Source organism: Camellia sinensis, chromosome 1, assembly GCF_055761805.1.
Source record: "Camellia sinensis isolate YWXY chromosome 1, ASM5576180v1, whole genome shotgun sequence".
Lineage (NCBI taxonomy): Eukaryota > Viridiplantae > Streptophyta > Magnoliopsida > Ericales > Theaceae > Camellia > Camellia sinensis.
Window position 1 is genome coordinate 253,153,451 of NC_138961.1, and position 25,028 is coordinate 253,178,478.

General features: G+C 37.3%; 1 protein-coding gene and 1 non-coding gene across 2 annotated transcripts; one reads left to right on the forward strand and one right to left on the reverse strand.

Moving 5' to 3' along the window:
- The first annotated feature begins 206 nt into the window (after positions 1-206).
- On the forward strand, positions 207-788 carry LOC114315864 (uncharacterized). Its single transcript, XR_014327400.1, has 2 exons — positions 207-341; positions 563-788. It is a non-coding gene; the product is annotated as an uncharacterized LOC114315864 (transcript).
- Positions 789-6,792: 6,004 nt separating this feature from the next.
- Positions 6,793-10,759, reverse strand: LOC114315865 (protein AUXIN SIGNALING F-BOX 2). Its single transcript, XM_028262482.2, has 3 exons — positions 9,332-10,759; positions 7,787-8,282; positions 6,793-7,694 (listed from the first exon to the last, which is right to left on the reverse strand). The coding sequence occupies exons 1-3, from the start codon at positions 9,781-9,783 to the stop codon at positions 6,921-6,923; spliced, it is 1,722 nt and encodes a 573-aa protein (XP_028118283.1). The 5' UTR covers positions 9,784-10,759; the 3' UTR covers positions 6,793-6,920.
- Between the last annotated feature and the right edge of the window lie 14,269 nt (positions 10,760-25,028).

Sequence of the window (25,028 nt, forward strand, 5' to 3'; positions counted from 1 at the left end):
TATTTTACTCAAAAAAAAATAGTAAATTTTGGAGTTGGAATTTTTTAAGTTTGAGATTAAAAAATTTGTTTAACAAATGTTTTTTAGACTTATATAATTTATATGAGAAAAAATAAAAATAATTATAATTTAAATATGAGATTTTATTTAATTGATTTATTTAATTTAATTTTTTTAAAAAAAACTTTTTAATTCCAATTAAAAGAGTCAAACGAAGGCTATGTATCCTGTACTCTCCGCTTCTTGCTCATATCACATTTTGAGGAGAGAGAGAGAAGAGAAGGGAAGGAGAAAGATGAGTTACCAGCAAGCGCCCCAAGATCCGTATCCTCCACCACCGGGTATATCGAATCTAACCCTCACTCCCACCTCTCTCTTACGAATACAAACCAACCCCCTCTAGATTAATTCTGATTTCTATTAACTCACTAATCTAATTTGTTTTTGTTTTTGTTTTTATTTTTGTTTTTGTTTTTAAATTTTGGGGTTTTTAAGTTCTGATTTGATATAATAAAATTTAAAAAATCTGATTCATTGAGATGGGTAATCTGTTTTTAAATAGGGTATGGAACAACATACCCTCCTCCGCCTGGGTACCCCTCAGCGCCACCGGCACCGCCATACGAAGGGTACCCTCCACAGCCAGCAGGGTATCCATACCCGGCACCACCACAGCCAGGATATCAAGGTTACTTCAATCAAGGGTACCCTCCTCCACCACCACCACCACCACCCCCTCAATCCCAGCCTTACCAGTTGTACCATTGTGAGCATTACCAATACCAAAATCAGAGCGGTTGTACCTCATTCCTCCAAGGCTGGTATATCATATCTCTCTCTACTCTTTTTCTTTTCGTTTCGTTTCCTGTTCTGATTCAATGTCCTGGGATTCTCTTTTTCAGTTACCGAACACGTGTGATAGGGATTTTTCTATGTTTTTTTTCTTCATAGAAACCTTTTCTCATTAGCTATATTGATAAAGTAAGTTACGTTAAGCATTCGATTTAATGCTTGTTCATTTTAGTTTTAGCAGGGGAATCAAAGCAAAACTTGATCTAATCAATCTCTGAATTTATCATAATTCTGGATTAATTCATCCTGATGGTACAATGTTTTCTTTTTTCTTTTTCCTGTATTGCTCCATTGCATGACGATTATTGGTAGTTCCACTGGAAAGTAGTAGAACAATTAAAGGTACAAAAACCCATATTTATGTTAAGAGGGCTGCTCTGGACGGATGAGATGAGATGATGTCAACTGCTTCAGGAGGATTGATTTTTCAATTTCTGTCATGTTGAAAATCTCCTACCACATTATCAGTTTCTACATTTCCAGATGAATAAACTATTTGTGCTTGGAATGCATGAGAATGGCAGTGGGGAACTTAACTAGGTGACCTGCCCCAACCCAACACATATCTATTTACTTATATAGTTATGGTCTGGTCAATATTACTTTTTCAGAACCAGGATTGGCTCATGGTCTGGGCTGTGATGTGGATGCTTTTCAATATGATCAAGTTTCATAAGCCTTGCACGACTTGAGATAACATGATAAAGTTAACAGCAGTTTTATGGATGGACAAGTTTAAACATAAAACTGTGAATGTAGGACACTCAACGAGCACACAATGTCTACTGTATGCTTTAGAACCAGATGGTTTCAATATATGGTATGGAACTAAAGTGCATTCGCTAAAACATCAATTGTTGAGATCAATGGTTGATACATGCTCAAGGTGAGTGGTGTTGCTATCGGCCAGTACCAAAGTGTGATATAGCTTGTTATTTGGCAAAACAGGTCTAAATCGGCACCAGAACCAAGCACGTGTGCAGCTTGAAGGCTTTGCTTTATCCTTGGTGAATGGGAAGGACTTAATTTTGGACTGGATGGAAATAATTTGATGGCAAGCATGAAATATGACAATATGAAGAGATTTAATTTATTTAGGATCACACAAAATTGGGAATTGACATATGGTTTTGCATTGTTGCTGATACTGTATTTATTTTCTTCTTGATCCCTAAGATATGTTTACTCTAGCTTTTGATGGTAGCAAAGCAACAATGAATGAGTGGAGAAGAGCACTTCACTCTGCAGTCATTAGCACTTTTTGTTTCGCCAATTGAAAGCTAGAGTAGGACATGACAAGTATCATTCATATGACAAGTAGGACATGACATCCATATGGTCATTAGACTTCCAATGGATTCAGTTCTTCTAAATGCATGAGTGCTTGAAAATTGTTAGAATATCTTAAGTATCATTCATACAACTGTGTCTCCCTCGTATCTTTGTTTCAGTCTATTTTGCTTGGGAGCATAGTGGTCAAATTGGGATTTGAATCGTGAATTGGAATGGTATTGTACCGAATCGCAAATCAAATCAAATCTAATCGTGAATCGTAAAGATTCGGTCACCTTTTTTTAATTACATAGAAAATATATCTTCACACTTAGATATTAAATATATCTAATAAATATGAAATATTTAGATATAAATTACTAAAAATACTGTTTTAAATGATGATCATGCGATCTAGGTAAGAAGTTAACATTGATTCCCATGTTTACTACTGCACCTTTTCCCTTTTAAAAATTATTTATTACCAACCGTTCTTAATGAAGAAGGCACATGACGACAAACTTTCAATTTCCAAGTAACGATAACTTAACAACAATGTTTTTAACTTTTTACAATGTTAAAAAATCAAAATCTTCTAACTTTTTCAAAAATCTCACTTGATGCCTTCAAAAAATTCATTTTGTAAATGCAAGTATTTAGATAAAATTGAATATGTAAGCCTAGAATATTGTAGAGAGAGAGAGTTCAAAAAAAAAAAAATTCTGCAGTTTGAGTATTTGAGAGTAAATAAGAAGGAAGAGAAAGTCAAAAGATGACATATAGTAATCCTAGCGACCTTAAAAAGGTTGTATGAACCCTTTTCCAATAATAAAAATCCAAAAAAGAAAGCCAAATATCGATTTTAGCAAATCGAATTGATTCACCGATTCACCTACGATTCATAGCTATTTGCAATTCACACAACCTGTTCGAATTGATTACCTACTAAATCGAATTGAATCGAATCATACAATTCTAATAACAGAGCTTGGGAATTGTTGGTAATTACAATCATTTATGTTGTGTTTGGATCATAGATTTGAATAGAGATTTGTGAAAATGGAAAGGAATAAGGTGTTTGCCTCATGCTATGTTTGGATCATGGATTGGAAAGGGAAATGGAGAAAAAAGTTAACTTATATTTCATTCACATTTTCCTCACCTTTTCCTTTATCCTTTCTAAATTCATGATCCAAACACAGCCTTAGAATTTTGTTAAAGATCCCTTTCGATCTGCATAGGCCACTTTTATATGATGATTGACAATCACATAATAATTTGATAATTTTTTACCACCTGCAGTTTGGCTGCGCTTTGTTGCTGCTGTCTGATGGAGGAATGCTTCTACTAAGCCACTATGAACTTTACATGGTGTATGTGGGGTGTCCTCTGGTAATTCTTTATGTGAGGTCTTTGTAATTTCTGTTCTCCGTATCTGTTATCTTCTCCATGTTTTCTCGAATCTGTGCCCCTTCTCTGGTTGTTAAAGAGGTTTTATTATGAGACATGTGTGCCTATTTGAATTATTGGTTGTGGAAGTTTGGATTGTTTCCTGATGTTTGTAAACTTGAGCTACTGGTATTATTTGTACAGATCAAATGCTCTTTAGCATGTACCAGTTTCTTCTCTTCTCTTGTAGGGCTTGCTTCTTTTGGCACCAAGCTGGTCTGTATTCCTTGTGTGTTATCAAGATCAAGAGATAACTGTAATCAAGTTTTTCCATTATGAAGTGTCAAATATGAGCAAAAAAAATTTGTGTAGTGCCAAATGATCCTCTGGTCTACGAGTTAACAAACAAGCCCTGTGCAAGCAGTTTCTCATATGTTGGAACCGGAAGCCCTCCCCCACTTATGGCTTTTAGTTAACCCTCCCTATGGATGGCCTTTGTTGTGTCAATGTTTGTTGTGTTCCTACGACTCCAAACAGTGGCTCTTTGGGTTGGAAATGCTGCCAAACTAGGTTGGTTCTCTCACCCGGACTGCTCTGTCTCCCCCTCCACAAGCCCTGTTTTCCTTGCTGCATTCTCTGACCTCCGCTTTGGAGATTCACTTTCTGAAAAAATAAAAATAAAAATTCCTACCTCCAAAACCCCCATCATTCCTTTCTTCAAAAACAGAAACCAAAATTAGCCAGGAATTTATTACAACCTTGCAACCTGGGAAACACTGTCAAATGTAAGAATTGGCGAAAAATAATGGATTGAACCCTTCTGACTAATTATTATGAGCGCCTAGATCCCGGTTAAGATAGCGCTTAGATCCTTGGGAAGATATCTTGCAGTAGCATGAGTGTGACATCATCTTGCTATGGCTGACCAGATATCAATTTGTTCGGGGTTATTTATCTCCGTTTCTATATTAATAACAAATAATGCTACAAGTCATCATGAATAAAAGAGGTGCAATATTGAGAGAGAGAGAGCATTCTAACATTTTGCAATTATTGGCAATCACAACTCGAATCTATTATGAAGATCCATCCCTCAATTTTGTTCTAGTTTACTATTTTTCACAAAAAACAGGAGTTGCTAGTCCGATTTTCGGACTGCTGGTATTGGATTGGGGGCACTTCATCTCCAAGTTTGAGAATGACATTTCAAACATCTCCTTGCTTAGAAATTGACATCCACGCAATTCCCCAGGACCAAAGCACTGGCTAGAAGCTGTTTGACAGATTTATTTATGAACAATGCTTAGTGCCGTTTGGTAACACTTACGTTTTCAGTTTTCTGTTTATATTTACAAAAATTTAAAAACTCAAATAAAAACTTGTTTGGTAAAATTTTTGATTTATAAATCAGTGATATCAGTTTATAAATTTGACCAAAAAATGAAAACACAAAAAATATGTTTCCATTTTGAGTTTTCAGTTTTTTTTTTTACCACCCAACACTAGCTACCACCCGCCACCATTTTCCACCACCGTCTTCCGCCACCATTTTCCACCACCGCCTTCCGCCACCACCACCCACCCCCACCTGCCACCACCCACCTGCCACCACCAGCTGCCGCCACCCACTCGCCACCACCACCCATCCCTCGCCACCACCACCACCACCCGCCTGCCATCCACCTGCCACTACCATCCACCGCCCGCCACCTACTTGCCACCACCACTCACCACCCACCTGCCACCACCATCCACCACCACCCACCCACCACCACCAGCCATCTGCCACTCACCCGCCACCACCACCCACCGCCACCACCACTATCACCCACCACCCACCCGCCACCCACCTGCCACCACCATCACCACCACCACCCACTCGCTACCACCTACCACCCGCCACCGTCACCCACCCATCCACCACCACCCGCCACCTACCTGTCACCACCCACCATTACCTGTCATCCCCCACCCACCTGCCACCACCACCCACCACCCGCCACCACCACCACCACCACCACCCACTTGCTACCCACCGCCATCCGCTACCCACCTGCCACCGCCACCCACCTGCCACCGCCACCACCCACTCGCTACCACCCACCACCCGCCGCCACCACCACCACCCACTCGCTACCACCCACTACCCGCCACCGCCACCCACCTAGCCACCGACCATCACCATCCACCCGCCACCACCCCGCTATCCGCCACCCACCTGCCACCATCACCCACCACCTACCATCACCACCCACTCGCTACTACCCACCACCAGCCACTGTCACCCATCCACCCACCACCACCACCACCACCCGCCATCTGCCACCCACCTGCCATCACCACCCACCACCACCCACTCGCTACCACCCGCTACCGTCACCCACCCACCCACTCACCACCCACCATCACCACTTTCCACCACCATCTTTCGCCACCACTTGCCACCACTTGCCATTTCTCACTCTTTTTTATATTTTTAAATTTTTTTAAACTTTTTGTCAATTACCAAACGCGTTTGTAGTTTATGTTTTTCTAAAAATAAACAAAAATCAGTTTATAAAATTTTTGTAAATATAAACTGAAAACATAAACGTTACCAAACAGACCAGTAATTCAAATTTTCATTGCTCAAATGTTTCAAAACGGCATCGTTCGGCATCATTTTGAGGGTAAAACGACGTCATTTTGATACATTCAAGTCATTCAGACCACACAAATTTGAATTACCAAACAATTTTCTTTGTTTATTTCCTTCTTGAAAACATTTACGAAAGGAGATAAATTTACCCCCCCCCCCCCCCCCCCCCCCCCCCTCTTTTTTGTGGCTTCCCTTTCCTTTTCGTTTTAGGTTAGGTTGTCAAATGAGGTCGCCCGCTAGTGTGAGTAGTTAGTACATGATTCAGCTCCACTCTTTTGAAGTCCAAATCAATAAATTGCCCAAGAATTTGCCGTTTCTACTGCAGGTCAAATCTGAGACGCAGTGGCTGTAAAAAGCCTCACAATTATGAGGCCAGTTCATCTCTGTCAAATGAGGTCGCCCGCTAGTGTGAGTAGTTAGTACATGATTCAGCTCCACTCTTTTGAAGTCCAAATCAATAAATTGCCCAAGAATTTGCCGTTTCTACTGCAGGTCAAATCTGAGACGCAGTGGCTGTAAAAAGCCTCACAATTATGAGGCCAGTTCATCTCTTCAATACCCAATATCGTTCACCCTCGTAGCCATGTAGTATTTAGTATATTTATAAACAAAATCTATATATGAAAATGAAGATCACTCACTTATCAATAAAACCACCAAACATATACCTAAATCATCATACTAAAAATCCATACAGCGTTTCACCTAAACAAAGGTACAACTAAATCATAACAAATAATTGGTCTGGTCATGCCAATGCATTCATAATCTACAATGTCCACACAAAATCTGGTGCATCTCCCCTTGGTCCAACCAATGTCCGATACAGGTACATCTTCTCTACTTTTTGTCTCTCATCAGGGATAGCAGCCTCTATCTGGCCGCTTTCATTTATGATCTCCACATTAAGGCTTGGCATCTTCTTTGCAAGTGTCTTGCACCCTTCAAGTGTAACTTCACAGGACGACATCCAAAGGGATCGCATTGTTTCATACTTTCCCACGTCCGTCAGAAGTGCCACGTCACCAAAAGGGCTATCCATGATCTCTAGCTTTTTAAGCTTCTTGCATCCATTCAAAACATAAAGCATTCCCTTGTCACTGTTTCCAGCAAATGCGACCGAAAGCATTTCAAGCTGCTCGGCATACATTCCGATATAAAGGAATACCTGGTCTGTCAGAAGGCCAGAGAGTGATAAGCGTCTGAGACCCTTGCAAGATTGAACAATCGCTCCAAAACCCTCATCCAGTGGCTGCTGTGTCACATGGTCTGGTTTTGTGGGGTTGAGGATGCACAATCTAAAACTGGTAAAATTTGGGCAATTCTTGGCCACAGTGATTAGGGCTGCGTTTGTCATCTGCTGGCAGAAGTACAGTAACGAATGAAGCTTCGGACAACCAGAAGATATAGCCACCAAGCCTTCTTCAGTAACAGCAGCATGACCAACCCCATGAAGATCAGATGGGAAAACCCTCAACTCCTGTAATTCTTTACATGTGGAAGCCACAACACATAAGCCTTTATCTCCAATGCAATCCAATATCTGTAGAATTGATATGAAGCTGTCATTCTAACAAAATTAAGGTGAAAAACAAAGTCCACAATTTGAATATATAACAGGTTGAGAAGACAGACCCATAAGCGCTGAAGTTTCCTGCAGTAACGGATTAGCTTTGTAAGCTCGCTACCATGAATCCCTGGAGCATAGCTCAAGTTCAGCGAGGTCAGGTTCAACCAAATTGGGTAGATAGCAGTCAAGCAGCAAGGAGCAACCTCCAAGAACCCTGATAAGCTCCTAATTGATATGCACTTCTCGATGACACTCTTTAGTTTGTGGTATGTCTCTGAATCTGGATCACTGACAAAGGCCCCCGTACCTAAGTCTACCAATTGGGGTGCTTGAGCCAAAATCTTATGAAGAGTATCAAGTGGCACTGCGTGGTTTAACCTCAAACTTCTAAGACTACGACACCTTGTCACCAGTCTCTCAAGAGCAGCCAAATTAACTTCTCCTTTGAGACATGCAAAATTCAGGGAGACAAGTGATGTACAACTCTCAGGAAAGCAACTAAGCCACTGGCCTCTGTGATCCTCAACTTCATTTTCTTGCAAGTCTAGCTCCCTAAGAAACCTATATCGCCAAGTGAAAAGGGGGAAAAAACAGAGCAAAGTCAGATCAGAGACAGTCTTGGGCAAAACACACTGGACTTGGCTATTACGATCCACCAGCAAATCCTTCACACCTTAATAATTATCATTATGCATTTCTTTACCAACATTCATTGTCATGGTGAATTATTTTCACAGAACACAGCTATTAAATAATCAAGATACATCAGGTTCTGAGACTTCTATGGAGAACATAAAGTCAGGTCCTGTTTAAATGTCCCCTAAATTTGAACAACTCTATTTAGATTATATATTTCAATGCAAAAATTCATCATTTCAAATGCAGTCATTTCGAAAATGGTAGACCATCTCAAAACTGGCTTTTAATGTTGATTGTTGTCATTTCAAGGAAGCCCATAAATAAAATGAAAACCCACAAATGACCACATTTGGATGAGATGCCCTGAGATCCCCTATCTTTGTAAATGGCTTCATTTAAGATGATGAACTTCTACATAAAAATGCTAAGTAGTTGTGAATGAGAAAATTAAGAATTGAGGGGACATCCAACCAGGCCCTTACTCACAAGCAAGGACACACACACACAGCTCCAGCAGAAATTACAGAATATATTAGACTTGGAATATTAAAAATGCTAAGTAGCTAGCAAGTTTAATTCAATTATCAGCTGGCATATAGTACCAGCTCCCAACTTTCTAACAAGGTCAACAATATCAACTAAAGGATAAATTTGATGAAACAAAAAATGATGTTATCCGGAAGATCACACTATAAATCTTGTTCGTTTAGTTCAACTCAACAATTAACCTTCCTCAGTACAATTGCCAGCCTCCCAAATTAAAAGTAACCAACTTCCAGCAGAAATCTTTAAAATTAAAGAAATAAGTAACCCCAAACCATAACAATATCGTGTACCAAAAAAGACAGTCAAAACAAAAGTTATATACCATAGTCAAGAATGAAGCAAATCAGCTAAAAAATTGGTAGTCATGTCCAAAACAAGAAAAGAACTAGAACAACAAAACTGTGATGCATACATAGTATATATACCTGCAATTGGAAGCTATGGCAGCGATGCCATCAGTGGTGAACCCCTCACAGCTAACTAAAACCAAAGACTTGAAATTTACAAAAGATCGAGAAAGTAGGTCAAGACCCTCGTCGGAAACCAGCATCCTCTTTAAGCGCAGGCCCTCCAGATTGACACCATTCTTGGCCATGGCTTCAATCCATGGGTACACAAAGCCTCCCCAATCATGCGGGACCAAATTGAAGTCCGCAAAATGGGGCTTTCCTTTCAACGTTAGCGATCTAACCCTAGGAAACCTCTCGATCAATTTCTCCGGACTGATTGCATAACAATTCCCTACGAATACATTTTCTCTGCTGAACCTCTCGACCCTATACCATGACTTGCACACCACTGACACGGCATTGCGGTCTCTGTGTGACGTCAAGAAATCAAATACATGCTCTAACACCTCTTCGGGAAAGTAATTCATTCTTCCACAATCAAAAATATACTAAACATTCATATGCAATCCCAAAACACACACACACAAAAAAAAAAAATTCTCTGCTTTCCGAGATGAAGACTCACTCTACTCGAGAAAAACCACAAATTGATTCGATTTAACCCCTCATAACTCCATAAATAACATTGATTAGCTGTCAAAAACCAGTATAAATTAACAAGCTAAAAATTTCAAAATCGTCAAGAAAATGGACCATTTGACCTAGATCTCGTGACAACCGATTTCAAATTTCCATGAGTGAGACTAGATCTAAGGTTTCGTGGAAAGCGAAAAAAAGACGAAAGAAAAAATCTTACATATCCTACTAGTCTTTCAAATTAGATCTGAAAGAAAAAAAAAAAATGAAAAAGAGAGAAATAAGAAAAAGGTTATTGGATAAGAAAATAGATAGAAATTTGTAGCTGAGTTATCATCTTCAAATCAAAAAAGAATGATGATTACAAAGTGAGAGGGGAAAACATAAACATAAGAAACAGATTGAAATTCATAGATCTGATTATCTAAAAATCCATTTTTACAGTAAATCCGAGCTAATAAATCGAAAAGAGGAAGAAGAAACTCAGAGAGAGAAAACGAACAACAAACCCTCCCCCCATCTATCTCTTTCTCTCTCTCGCCTCCTGTTTCTATCTATCTATCTTCATTACTAGTAGTAGTCACTACTCGTGTTAAAGCTATCTAGCTCAAAGTCTCGCGCTCTCTCTCTCTCTCTCTCTCTCTTCCGTCAGAGAAAGAGAAGTCACCCAGAGTGACCCAACCCAACCCAACCCAACCCATGCAAAGTGTAACCATGGTTGAGAATAGCCATGCGGAGTATAGTCGGAGTAGTAACTGTGATTAGGTAAGGTGCGAGATCAGTGGTCAGCGTCGTGGGGATGGAAAAAGTTTAGAAGAGCGAATCCTGAACGTTGAGTGGCGTAACATACACCATTTTCTATGCCCCGTTTGTTTTGGGTTATAGCAAGGGGATTAGGATTACTAGTACCTTGGGATTAGTATATGAGTGTTTGTTTTGAGAGATAGCCTTGGGACTATTAATACCTTGGGACTAACTAATACCTTGGTATTACTAATACCTTGTTTGTTTTGAGAGATAGGGAGGGTATTACTAATACCTTGGTATTACTAATACCCTTGGGGAGGGGATTCATAGTGAGAAGGTAGAGATGGTATTAGAAAAATAGTGAGGGGATTAGAAATTTTTTTATTTTTTTTATTTTTTATATATTGGAAATTTTTTTTTTAAATATAATTTTTAATTTTTTATATTTTTTTATTTGTTTTATTATTTTATATAAAAATAATTTAACAATTCCTCACTACTAATCCCCTCACTATCAATCCCCTCACTACTAATCCCCTCACTATCAATCCCCTCACTAACAATCCCCTCATTATTAATCCCCTCACTATCAATCCCCTCCATTCTATCTCTGAAAACAAACGACCCTCACTAACAATCCCCTCACTATTAATTCCCTCACTATCAATCCCCTCCATTCCATCTCTGGAAACAAACGGGGCCTATGTGTGCTTTTTATGAATTATTAATATAAATATATAATAATTTATGTTATTATGATTGATAAAAAATATAAATAAATAGAGTATTATGTTAAATGATTAAAAAATATAAAAAGATATAATAAATTATTATTGATTAGGAAGGACGGACATGTATTATTTTAAAAATATTTTATAATTTTTCTTTTTTTATTTCTACATTAATAATAAATTATTTGTTTTTAAAATAATATCTAATGTGTAACACAAATTAATTGTTCTTAAGAAAAAAAAATTAATATGAAACATATCATTTTTATATTTTAATTTTTTGTGCTGAATAAACAACTTAAAACTCGACGGAGTAATCATTAAAATGAATAGGAGAGAAACTTTTCATTTAAATACTTATTTAATTATCATAAAAAAATAAAAATCTTAATTTATTAAATTTTAATATGATTAATGATATATCTTGACAAGTGTTGAGACTTGCCTAGTAATTATTTTGTGTGTCAGAAAGTTTCTTTACTTTTCTGATTTTATGGGTTGGTGAAAAAATTATTGGTTAGTTTACGGAATGATCATATTTATGATTGATTATAAGTTTTTATATTTAAAATCTTTTTATTAATTAAAACACACGTATTACATGATAGTGTTTCAGAATCAATCAATAACTTTTTGTGTGGTATTAAAAAAAATTATTGATTGATTTTCAGAAGTCACGTTATCATATCTATACTAATCACAAATTTATATGTCTTTTTATATTTTTTAATCACTTAATATAAAATTATAATATATATAAAGTACCATCTTTAAACCAATCAAATACTTCTTGTGGTGCTGATACACATCATCATAGCTTTTAATGATTAGGAAATTTCAGATAAAAAACAACGTAAATGATTTTGACAAAATTTAGGACTATTTTAAATCCAGACAGAAATTAATAATAAGAGTTTTAACTTATACGAGTAATTAATATTTCATTACCTTATTGTGCACTGTAGTATGGGACGGCAGTCCGATTTATTATTAGAAACATCATGAATATATATTTTTTTGTGGTCTTAACTTTTTTATCCAAAAAAAGACTCGTATTTTTATTTATAAAAAAATTGAACTTTATAAAACTGGGCCTTAAAAGTTGGTGTCAAAAGAATCATAATAGGAAATTATAAGTTGGTGTCAAAAGAATCATAATAGGAAATTATTAAACCAGTTTGTTGCACCCACATGATTTTCCCTATCATTCGGATAATTGGCGAACTCCACCATAAGACATAGGGGTGTTTTAAAAAGATAGTTAAAAATTATTTTTTAATTTTTTTGTGAAAGAGGAAAGTAAATTAAAAGGTAAAAAATAACTTTTAACACACTTTATAAGATAGGCCTTATTTATTAGTAATATTTATATCATAGTGGTTTTTTTTCATAAAAAAAAATATCAAAATCATGGTGAATATGTAGGATCCTTATATGGTGCCATCGACATGGGCTCTTGTAATAAGCCAATAAGCCATTTGATAGCATTGATTTTAAAAACTTTGAAGACTCAAAAATAATAATAATAATAATAATAATAATAATAATAATAATAAATAAATTTAAAAGACACACTATTAGAAAAAGGGGCTTTAGATGTAAAACTTTTTGCGACAGTTTAAAATCCGTCTCAAAAAGCAAGTATTTGCGATGACAAATGAAGCCGTTGCGAAACTTTTTGCGACAGATTGATTTCTGCCGCAAAAGCTACACATTTGAGACGGATAAAATAATTCGTCACTAATAGTATTTGTTGAGACAAAAAATGACCGTTGCTAATAAATAAGCAAAAAGATGTTATCATTGGCGACGAAAACAAATTATCCATCGCAAAAGGATCCATCAGTTGTAACAGATACTAAACTGTGGCAAAAAAAATAATTAAAAAGACATAGTTTTATGTTTTTGTGCATTTGTTTATCCATCACAAATAATACAAACCCTAACTCCCCCTATTTCATTCTTACGCTATATCTCTTCCCTCCCATTGGTGTCGCCTCACTTCGCCATCCTCCTACCGATGTCACCCCACTCCGCCATCCTCTGACGCCGTCATCTTCCCACCAACGATCATTTAAGAAGAAAGTGTAGCAAAGCCCGATCAGAGCTATCTGAGGGTCTCTCTCTCTCTCTCTCTCTCTCTCTCTCTCTCTATTTACGAAAAGCTCATATAGATTTTTGTATTTTTTTTGTTTGATTTAGTTTGATCTTTCACATTTGGAGATCAGGTCTTTTCTTATTCGATTCGATTTGTTGAATCCGGAATTTTATTTTATTTTATTTTGAATAGTTCAACAATTACTAGTTTTCTTTTTTGGAACCCTAGATCCTTGTTGTTGAAGCCCTAGGTCAGCGAATCTCTATTCTGAATCAAGTTCCTTTAAGTTGTTCTCAATCGACAGTCGACAATCTTTTGGAGGTGCGAATTGCAAATCTATCTCTCTCTCTCTCTCTCTAATAACGAACAGAGCTATGTTCCCAATCTCTGTTGTTGTACATTTTCGATGTCATCGAAGATGCTTTCAAGATCACACTGATTATCTGCATGTGAGGTGAGTTCTCGTTGATTCATCCAAATTTGTTCGATTTTTATCATTTTGATTGTTGTTAAGGGTGTAATTTTAACTTATATTTTGGTCGATTGATGCTTATTTTATATTAATCTATAAATCTAGAGTGTTCTTGTTCTGTTTCTTTAGGTTTTATAAATTGATTTTGTGTGTATGTTTTCTCAAGTGTTTGGTATAGAACACAAAAGTTTCTAGGGTTTTGATTTTGGTTTTTTAATTTTGTATAATTTTGAGTTTTGAAAGCTGTTAATTTGATGAAGCTAGGGTTTATGAGGTTAATTTGATGAAGCTAGGGTTGAGTGGAAGTTAATAGGGAAGGTGCATTGATACTTACACAACTATGGCTTTAGTTTTCGAGTTTGAATAAGACTTTGACTAGAAAAATAAAGCCCTAAGCAAGCACATGTGGGGTTTCACACTATGTTGGGCTGCTTTGACTTCACACACTAGCATTTTATAATCTCCACCTCTACTTTTATTTTTGGGAAGCCATTCCAAAACAAAATTTGGATAGTTATAGTAATATCCAGAGTATCTCCACTTTTTTTTTTTTTAATTCATTCCAAACAAACATTGGGTGGTTATATGTGTGTGCATTGACTATACTATAACCTTTCATTAAAAGCAAATTAAAAACTAACTAGTCAGGCTTGTGCTTGGTTGGAATATTGTTCATGAAAATATTTTTTGGAAAAAAAAAAAATAGACATAACTTTTCTTTTCTTTTCTTTTCTTTCTTTCTTTTTTGGTTAATTGTTCCATTTATAAAAAAATTTACATACAAAAATTATTTAAATCTTCCCTTGAAATACTATTACCTATACTTTTCACGAAAAGGATTCGAGAAAAGTTTCTTTCAAAGAAATTGTTACAGTGAAACCCACATTTTTTTGGGGATGCAAAAAAGAAAAACAATTTGAATTTTCTTTTTCCTTACCCATCAATTTAACCCAGCCTACTTGTCCTGGATAAAATACAACCTCCACCTTCATCTGAAAAATTGTTCCACTTTTTAGTTTGAAATTCATGTTGAAATTTTCTACTAAGTATCTAAACTGAATTTATTCTGATGCGAAGGAATTTTTGAAATGTGATATATGATTGGCCAAGGGAAAGGGATTAAAATTTATACATGTCTTTCATGTTGTCTTTTAAGCATAAGACACAGATGTTCATCTATAAAATATTAAAAAAGGAGCCGCAAATTTTAGTTCTTATGTAAAGCACACTTATGAAAAAGGGTTTATTGTATAAGGCTTGAATTCCATTTAAACTGTTTTGAGTGTTCATTAGTGAATAATTATGTACTATACTTCTCTATTTGTTTTTTCTAAGCCGTTACACATTCCCATAGCATAAAGGTTTATGTGTAGTTTCTTTTTCAGTAATTTGTATGCCTCTATTTTGCAGGTCTCCAGGTACATAGTTTGAAAACTGATCATTATCAAGGTTGGTAACTCTTGCTTCTCACAGGAAAGGCATGTATAAAGAAGATTCTGCTTAGTCATTGTCTCCAGGAACTAATGAAACTACACCAGGTAATATGCTTGCAATTATTCCCAACTCACTAACCATCTACAATAGGAAGATATTATATTTTTACTTAGGCTGTTTCTACTATCTTTGGTAAATTTGTTAATCTTTAACTTTAAAAGTGTTCTCTCTATTACTTTGCGGGAATTTGTTAATCTTTAACTTCGAAAGTGTTGTTCTCTCTGTAACTTTGTGGGATTACCATGAAGTGATTTGTTGTAGACTTTTAAAGGATGATCATTTCCATATATTATTCCCCACCTTGTCGTGGTTCCATTGGTGGTAATAGTTCCACATTAGAACTCTTATATTGCTGCTATTGTGAGTTGAGAAAAGTTCACATCTATGTATGAGATTTATCTTGCAAGGCTAATCCATTTAATAGAATTTGTGGATGTGTTTGTTGCTGATCTAGTTCATTTTTGTCTACTTGCAATCTTTATTAACTTTAAATTGTTTGATAGACATTGGATTTTGTTCCTTTGCTATGTGGTGACTTATTTCTTTGACTTTCATTATTTTTCTGGTCAATTTTCTTAACAGATTTGATGATATTTTCTAGCATGAAAATAAGCATTGAGTGCATGCATTTCATTTTTGTCCTTTGCTTTATATGGAATTTTATAGTTTTTGTCTTGATGAAACGATGAAAATTTAGATTTCTAAATGATTGCTGCAATGCTATACCTGCAAGACTGTCTTCAAACAGCTATTGTTGTCATTGGCTTGCTTCTTTCAGACTGTGTATAAAATTGGTAGTAAATAAAAAGAAAACTTTCCTCCATTAATTCAAGTAAATAATCTGTATAAAACTTGTTTTTGCATTGTATCAATCATAGTTATTGAGTTGGTTTTAACTCAATTATGTATGATGTAAGAAGCATTGAAATGTAATTTTGTATTGGAACCTTAAAAAAAAGAAGTTAAAATGGGAAATTTCTCTCATAGTCGTTATTTTGAATCTATCCAAAAGTTGAGAGATTGAGAGAGCAAAGAAATTAACTATCTTTTAGATATAGAAATTACAATCCTTTTTTCTTTTCTTTTCTTTTGTCTTTTCTCTTCTAGGTTACCAAACACAGTTTAATCTGTTTTATTTGAACTTTAAACATTTACCGGTGTAACCGTGAATTACAAAGGTTATGTATATTCATAACAATATGATTGCACTTGCTTTGATTTTTAACATTGCACATATAGTGTGCTCATTGGAAATATTACTTTCTTTTTTTTCTTTTGGATGAGAGTTAAATTTATTTATTCCCAGTTCTTGGTGTTTGGGGTTCCATTTTTAGCTGCCTGGTTGCTGCTTGTAATCTTTTTGGTATGAGAGGTGAGAAAAGAAAAGAAATGATTATGTCTATTATTTGGATGGGTAAGAAAGCAAAGCATGTGAGAGGGTGACATGAGTGAGAATTTTTTATTTTGTTTTGTATTTTAATGGGTAATCTCGGTATCATGAAAATTTTATAATCAATTAGATTGTTTTTCTCCAAATCTCATCACTTTTGGTAAGAAATGAAATAGGCAAAATCAGTCTCATCATTTTTTTTGGTTATCATTTCTCACCAAATCACTCTATCTAAACAAGCCTTCTCTACTTTTGGGATTTGGTTTCCATGTCCTTTTTAGTGCTTGATTAGCTATGTTGTTTTGATTGATTACAATTGCTTATTATCTGTCTTTATGGACTTTTCTGATTTTTTCGATTACCTTGTTTTTCGCATCTGATAGAGTGATACTAAACCTAGATGGTACTCAGTGTTAACCACTGGGAGATGCAACACCAAAGGATCTATGGAGTCATTAAACCTGAGAAATGGGTTGTTTCAAGGCAACAGATATGAGTCAACAACTGCAGCATCTGATGTGTCAGATACTCCAACTAAGAAATACGAATACCAAGCTGAGGTGCATTGTTAGAATAGTAGAGCTGATTGAGTTGTTATAGCATGTGATTGAAATAGCTGATAATAGTTTCTGCTTTTTGACAGGTTAGTCGACTCATGGACCTCATTGTTAACAACTTATATAGCAATAAGGAGGTGTTTCTTCCGGAGCTTGTCACACGCCACTTTTTATTACTCGAAGTATTACCAATTTCATTTACTTAATTCCATTTCAGAGATAACATGCGGAAATAAACTCGTATATTCAACTCGTAGAAGTGAATAACATTGCTCTCATTCGTATGCAAGTAAATACAACATAAGTATAATAAATAAATTGCCCTTGGGCTTACATCATTAACAACGAATCAAGAAGAAGGGTGAAACCCTTCTACACATATGGCATTCCGCCCATATAAGAGAGGCCCTGTGGCCAACAAATCAGAAGATCCAAATCTTGCAACACATTCAACTCAACACTTGAAAAAGATTCAACAACGTGGGATGAACATATAGTCCAGCAGGGATCTCAACATGGCCCTCAACAATAACAACATACAGATAGCTATGATCATGAATACCCAATCTCATACTAGAATAGTAATGTGACAGTTTATACAAAATATACATAAGTATGAACTTTTCTTGAAAACAACCATTCCAATCAACGCCATAGGCGATTCAATTTTCTTTTCTTTTCATTAATCCCCATTCCCAATCTTTCATAACATTAACATTACCTTAGGAAACAAATTCACTAAGCCCACTACTCTCTTCCATTTTCCTAACATATACAGATATGCCTTTTCAAAACATATATCTCTTTAAAATATTCGTTCTCCTTCATTCTTTCCAAAAGACAAAAATGACATTTTGGCTTCTTCCCGGTACAATCAAATCTAGACATGCACCATTATGAAAGGGGAGATAACAACTCACCAACATGCATAAGATAAACCAACGAGGCAACTCGGCCCTCCAAAACTGTAACCGACACAATCCATGATATTCCCAGACACACTGAAACATCAACAACAAAACTTTGCTCAACTAGCTATGTGCGTAGTAAGCCAAAGATACACCTCTCACAACAACATGCCAGTTTACCAGGCGCTAGCTGGAAGGGTATGGTGCCTTCGATTCTCAGCGTAATCAGTTCTCCAGGCGCTAGCTGGAAGGTCACGGTACCTCTGATTTTTAGCGCAAGGTATAACACCACCAACCAAACACAACAGGGCATAACCAACATGTATAACACATATACACAAACCATCAAGATACAAGCAATGTGTTAAAGTATATGAACACATAACTACCTCCTCCCGAGCAAGCATACATATACAATGTATCTCAACACTTCATCACATACGATGTTCAATCAACAATGATATAATGCATACACGACAATTCAACACAACCGTGTCATCCTCCACCGATGACCAAGGACAAAACCTCTAGATGCAAATATTTAGTACATCTATTAAAGACTCAATTACTATGAGACCACAAACCCAACAACAACATTATCATGGTAGTTAAAGCTACAATCCTTCACATGTGTGTGTTCAACACTCAAGAAACAACAATCCAATTTCCATTCGTATTTCAAAAATACTTTTCCCATTTCACAAAACAAGTTCCATTTCCTTTTGTTTTCACAAAACCAACTCCATCCCTTTTGTTTCCACAAAACCAATTCCGGTGATAATAAAGCCATAACTCAAATTAACAATGGAGATTTACAACATAGGTTAACTACCCTCCATTTTAATTTACCAAATCAAAATATAATTTAGGACTTTTTCTTCTTTCAACTATAACATGCTAATTTACACTCCAATTAGCCCAAAACAACCATCAATGATAAAATAATCATTTTCAAACAACCAACCCTAGGTTCCTTCTCATGATTTCAAACAAATCCAACGTGGATATGATTTTCATGCAATACAAAACTACCACATGTCTATCTATAGAAGAAGTATTGAAAAAGAACAAGGAAATCCCTACCTCAAATGTAGAACCCAAGGAGAAGAAGAGCAAAACTCGGAAGTGCTCCAAATCCTAAATTTCTTGGATCAAAATGTAGTCCTCAACGATCAACACGCTATTTGTAAAGGCCAAAGGGTAGGAGAATACTCTAACTAGATCAAACCCTAGAGAGAAGGGAGATCCTAGAGAGAGAGGCTCTCAAAATCGATTTTGGGAAAGTAAGAGAGAGAAAGGAAATGTAAAAAGTGATTTAAAATAGTTTAGCTGCCAACTGATATACGACTTTCCCGCTCGAGCGTCAAGGACAAAAAACTAGGTACGCTCGAGCGCAAGAAGGCCCGCTCGAGCTCCAAGACACAAGAATAAAGTACATCCGCTCGAGCGCAAAAACCAGTCCGCTCGAGCATAGATTTCCCCCTCCCAAAACTTACACCAAAAAGTACTACCCGTTCGAGCGCCAGAGTACCCGCTCGAGCTCGACCGCTCGAGCATAAAGAAATCCGCTCGAGCGTAGAAAACACATCTGCAGAAGTTTTGCAGAGGCACGAAATACTAGAAGTGTGTAAACCCCGCTCGAGCGCAAGAAGACCCGCTCGAGCGGACCATTCAAAAACTGGGCAACAACAATGGGAGCTAAAGCTCTACCAACCTGTAACAACCAAGCCCAACACATTCTAAAACTCAAACAAAAGAGTTTACAGGTTGACAACACGATAGGTACAACTACCAACTCTACGGAACCGCATCCGAAAAACAATAGAACACAAAAGGGATAACCGGGATCGCTATAACCTCCCCCCCTTAAAGAATTTCGTCCCCGAAATTAAGGGCATGCCAAAACACAAGGCCAACTGATCGCACAACACCAACACCCGAGTACTAGGAGAGGAACTATTCTCCCTACAAATCTTCGATTCACTCTTACCAAGGAAGAGACTAGCCAAGGAAACACGTTCCAAACGACAACACTGAAGGCACAAAAACTACAACAAAACCAAACCTTCCCGAAACAGTGTACCAACATCTGACTAGCGTTTCAAGCTAAGTCACTACTCAACAACCATAATTTCCAATAAAAGGGTAAGCAGAGCAAATCTTTTGCATTAATATAAGGAAAACATTTTCTTGTTCATGAGACATTCCTCAAAGATAGCCAAATTTTCAATGTTGACAATCCGAAATAAACCTTGCATTTTCAATGCAAAACTCAAAAGTTTTGTAAACATTTTTCACAAATATGGTGTTATCAAAAACACAGAATCATCCACAGTTTATTTGCCAAAAGATCCATTTGGAATTCCTCAAAACCTTTGAATTAAATTAATTTCTCAACAACGGCTTTAGATGGCCCAACCACTAGAAAAATTTTGTTTTCCATTTCTTTCCAAAATAACACCATCCACAACTAGCACAAAACAAAACATTTCTATAATGACAGTTAATAGAAATAGCAACAGTACTACCAACACATAAGGCATAAGAAATTCATGATTTTGCAATTTCGTTCCACCTTTCTTTACTTAACCAATTTAAAATCATAAACATGGCTCAGAACTTGGCCAACAATTAAAGGAGACCACATCTCACATCAACAATACCTCCTTAATACACAAATGATACACATTTTGGTGCTGTGTCAATATAACATAGAAACACTTCTATACTTCACAATTGATAACGATATACATTTTAGTGCTATATCAAATCAAACATATCCGGTTTAGAAATCATTTTCTCCCACACAATACAATGTATATAAACAATTATCATATACAAGTTCAATTAATCAATACAAAATTTGATGTATTATTCCAACTGTCAGATGCATTGACATAACATGTTCGATTAGTTTCAGTTTTTCCTAATCAACATACAAGTCTACAACGAATGAGACTAACCTCAAGGTGACAGATGTCAACCCAAAACCCCATACCAAAAGCTGACTAATCAACTCAATAAACCACCACTCTCAGTAAACCACACACTGAAGTGTCACCAACCCAAACACAGAGTTCCCACACAAACCCCCAAATTTTGGAATCTCAACGGATCTCCTAAAATCAAACCACATCAACACTGTGTCTAAGGGAATTACTATCCCCCCCTATGGCTACATAGCAAGCCTGCTCATCTCCTCGACCGAAAACCGACTTGGTAAACCTCAATTACAACAACCCAATCACGAAGGACAATTTGACCGACGCTATTCTCGTTACCCTAGAACACAACCTGTTCTTCCTCTTAAGAATGCTGCCAGAATCCACTCACAGGCCATACCCAACAATTGATAGCCAATCTCAATACGAACACTACCCCTATACAACCGATGGGGTCGCCACGGACTCATTAACTAGTAAAGCCCAAAACACTAATCAACATACAGGTACCATTCCCGCTAACTCGAGATACAAATCTCACATTCCCTCGAACATTCTCACATAGCTTATCAATACTACACAACTCTCGAAACCATCACATCAGTCACATTCACCCACGTGTTCCTAATTTCAACAAATAATCTCTAACGGTGAACGAGGCCTACAGGCCGTCACCAGACTATCTTAACATGCAGTACCAAGCAAGCAACAACATCAGGATTATTGATCCCTTTAACAACTTCTCAATAGAAAAAGAGGATTCGAGATTCCATACATACTCCCCAATGCATGAGGGTTAAACAACCAACAATATGCATACATAAGCGATACATAAACATGGTGCCTCAGCATCCAAAAGTACACTGGTCAACAACAAAATGATTCATATAAAACATCACGGGTCAACAACACAAAAGTTTTCCCCTCCAGGGTAATAATACAGGGCTAGCTAATAAGTTGCCCCTCGCGAGGCTCTCGAAGTCTGGCCTGCCCGTTTCTGGTACCGATAGCGCCCTTGACTGGACGGGTACAACTGAGTCTGACTGGGTTTTGAAACACCCGAAGAATTTACACGCAAAGGACAAAAACGTCTACCATGGCCCAGCTGACCACAAACAAAACAACCACCAGACCCCTTACTCTAAGACTGGTCTGAAACCTGCACCTCCCTGGACCTCCTAATAGATGAGTCTGAAACCCCTGGCGAAGGAAAGGAATTAGCCCCTGACTGAGCATATTTCCGCCTCCACCCCTTACTGAGCCTAGAGCGCTTAGGAACCGTAGGACTTACCAAGATGGTCTCTTCCCTATCCCGACCATCACTCACAACCATGGCCTCCACATGGGCCGCTGCCTCGACTAAATTATAATAATCCTTCCAAAAGGATCTAGCCACCTTCTCCCGAATATCGAAACACAACCGCCTTTCAAACTCATAACAACGACGCTCCTCTGTTGCCACCAACTCTGGAGCAAACCTCAACAAACTAGTAAACCGCATCTCAAACTGTGCCACAGGAGTATCATCCTGACGCAACTCCAAAAACTGATCCCTCAACCTTTCCCGAGTAGAAGGAGGGAAATACTTGGCCCAAAAGGCCTCGATAAAAGCAACCCACGTGCTACATACGGTATTCTTAGCATACTTCCACCAATAACTCGCATCGCCCTTCAATTGAAAAGTGGCCAAAGAAACCCTCAACTCCTCCTCTTCGACTCTGAGCATATCAAGAGTCTTGGTAATCTGCTCCAACCAACTCTCTGCCTCCAACGGTTTAGCCTCCCCCACAAACTCTGGTGGGCCGGAGCGGAAAAACTCTTTAGTAAGCTTGCGAGCATGCCCGCTACCACCCTCAGTACGAGTTAGGGCATCTTGCACTACCCTCACAACCTCACGTGCGATATCCTCGCCGACAGTCGATGCTGCAACGGCGGGTGCTAAAAGAACTGCTGTGCCCCTACCGATACTCCTACTACTCAACCGTCCTCTACTTTCTCGTGTAGACATCCTATAAAGCACAAAAGTAAATACCACGCTTAGTGCACAACACAATAGCCTTCTCCGAGGCACACTACACTACTAAGTCACAAGACTCACTTAGTCACAAAATATACATCTCTATTGCATATAATCATCTAAACATGTAAACACATAATCGAATCAAGTCCACAAAGATAGCCACTCATCCCGGAACTCTCAAGGAATTCCTATCAGAAACCACGTTGATCAGGCGTGTTTCCGAAAGGACCTCAAAGCAAGTTTACCGGCTATGAATACTATCTGAGAGACTGAATCCCATGCTCACATAAATGCAACACACAAGTCCTAACTTTCATGATATCTATATGCAACATCCTCACTACACGTAGTAAACCCACTGTGGTAAAAACCACTTCCCACGAGCCCAAAGTATTCAAACTCGGCTCGCTCTGATACCAAGTTGTCACGCGCCACTTTTTGTTACTCGAAGTATTACCAATTTCATTTACTTAATTCCATTTCAGAGATAACATGCGGAAATAAACTCGTATATTCAACTCGTAGAAGTGAATAACATTGCTCTCATTCGTATGCAAGTAAATACAACATGAGTATAATAAATAAATTGCCCTTGGGCTTACATCATTAACAACGAATCAAGAAGAAGGGTGAAACCCTTCTACACATATGGCATTCCACCCATATAAGAGAGGTCCCGTGGCCAACAAATCAGAAGATCCAAATCTTGCAGCACATTCAACTCAACACCTGAAAAAGATTCAACAACGTGGGATGAACATATAGTCCAGTAGGGATCTCAACATGGCCCTCAACAATAACAACATACAGATAGCTATGATCATGAATACCCAATCTCATACTAGAATAGTAATGTGACAGTTTATACAAAATATACATAAATATGAACTTTTCTTGAAAACAACCACTTCAATCAACGCCATAGGCGATTCAATTTTCTTTTCTTTTCATTAATCCCCGTTCTCAATCTTTCATAACATTAACATTACCTTAGGAAACAAATTCACTAAGCCTACTACTCTCTTCCATTTTCCTAACATACACATATATGCCTTTTCAAAACATATATCTCTTTAAAATATTCGTTCTCCTTCATTCTTTCCAAAAGACAAAAATGACATTTTGGCTTCTTCCCGGTACAATCAAATCTAGACATGCACCATTATAAAAGGGGAGATAACAACTCACCAACATGCATAAGATAAACCAACGAGGCAACTCGGCCCTCCAAAACTATAACCGACACAATCCATGATATTCCCAGACACACTGAAACATCAACAACAAAACTTTGCTCAACTAGCTATGTGCGTAGTAAGCCAAAGATACACCTCTCACAACAACATGCCAGTTTACCAAGCGCTAGCTGGAAGGGTATGGTGCCTTCGATTCTCAGTGCAGTCAGTTCTCCAGGCGCTAGCTGGAAGGTCACGGTACCTCTGATTTTTAGCGCAAGATATAACACCACCAACCAAACACAACAGGGCATAACCAACATGTATAACACATATACACAAACCATCAAGATACAAGCAATGTGTTAAAGTATATGAACACATAACTACCTCCTCCCGAGCAAGCATACATATACAATGTATTTCAACACTTCATCACATACGATGTTCAATCAACAATGATATAATGCATACACGACAATTCAACACAACCGTGTCATCCTCCACCGATGACCAAGGATAAAACCTCTAGATGCAAATATTTAGTACATCTATTAAAGACTCAATTACTATGAGACCACAAACCCAACAACAACATTAAC

Coding starts and splice junctions, on each gene's coding strand:
- LOC114315865 (XM_028262482.2), bottom strand. CDS start 9,783: ATGAATTACTTTCCCGAAGAGGTGTTAGAGCATGTATTTGATTTCTTG. Junction 8,283..9,331: donor GCCATAGCTTCCAATTGCAG/GTATATATACTA, acceptor TTGGCGATATAG/GTTTCTTAGGGAGCTAGACT. Junction 7,695..7,786: donor GGAAACTTCAGCGCTTATGG/GTCTGTCTTCTC, acceptor TCAATTCTACAG/ATATTGGATTGCATTGGAGA.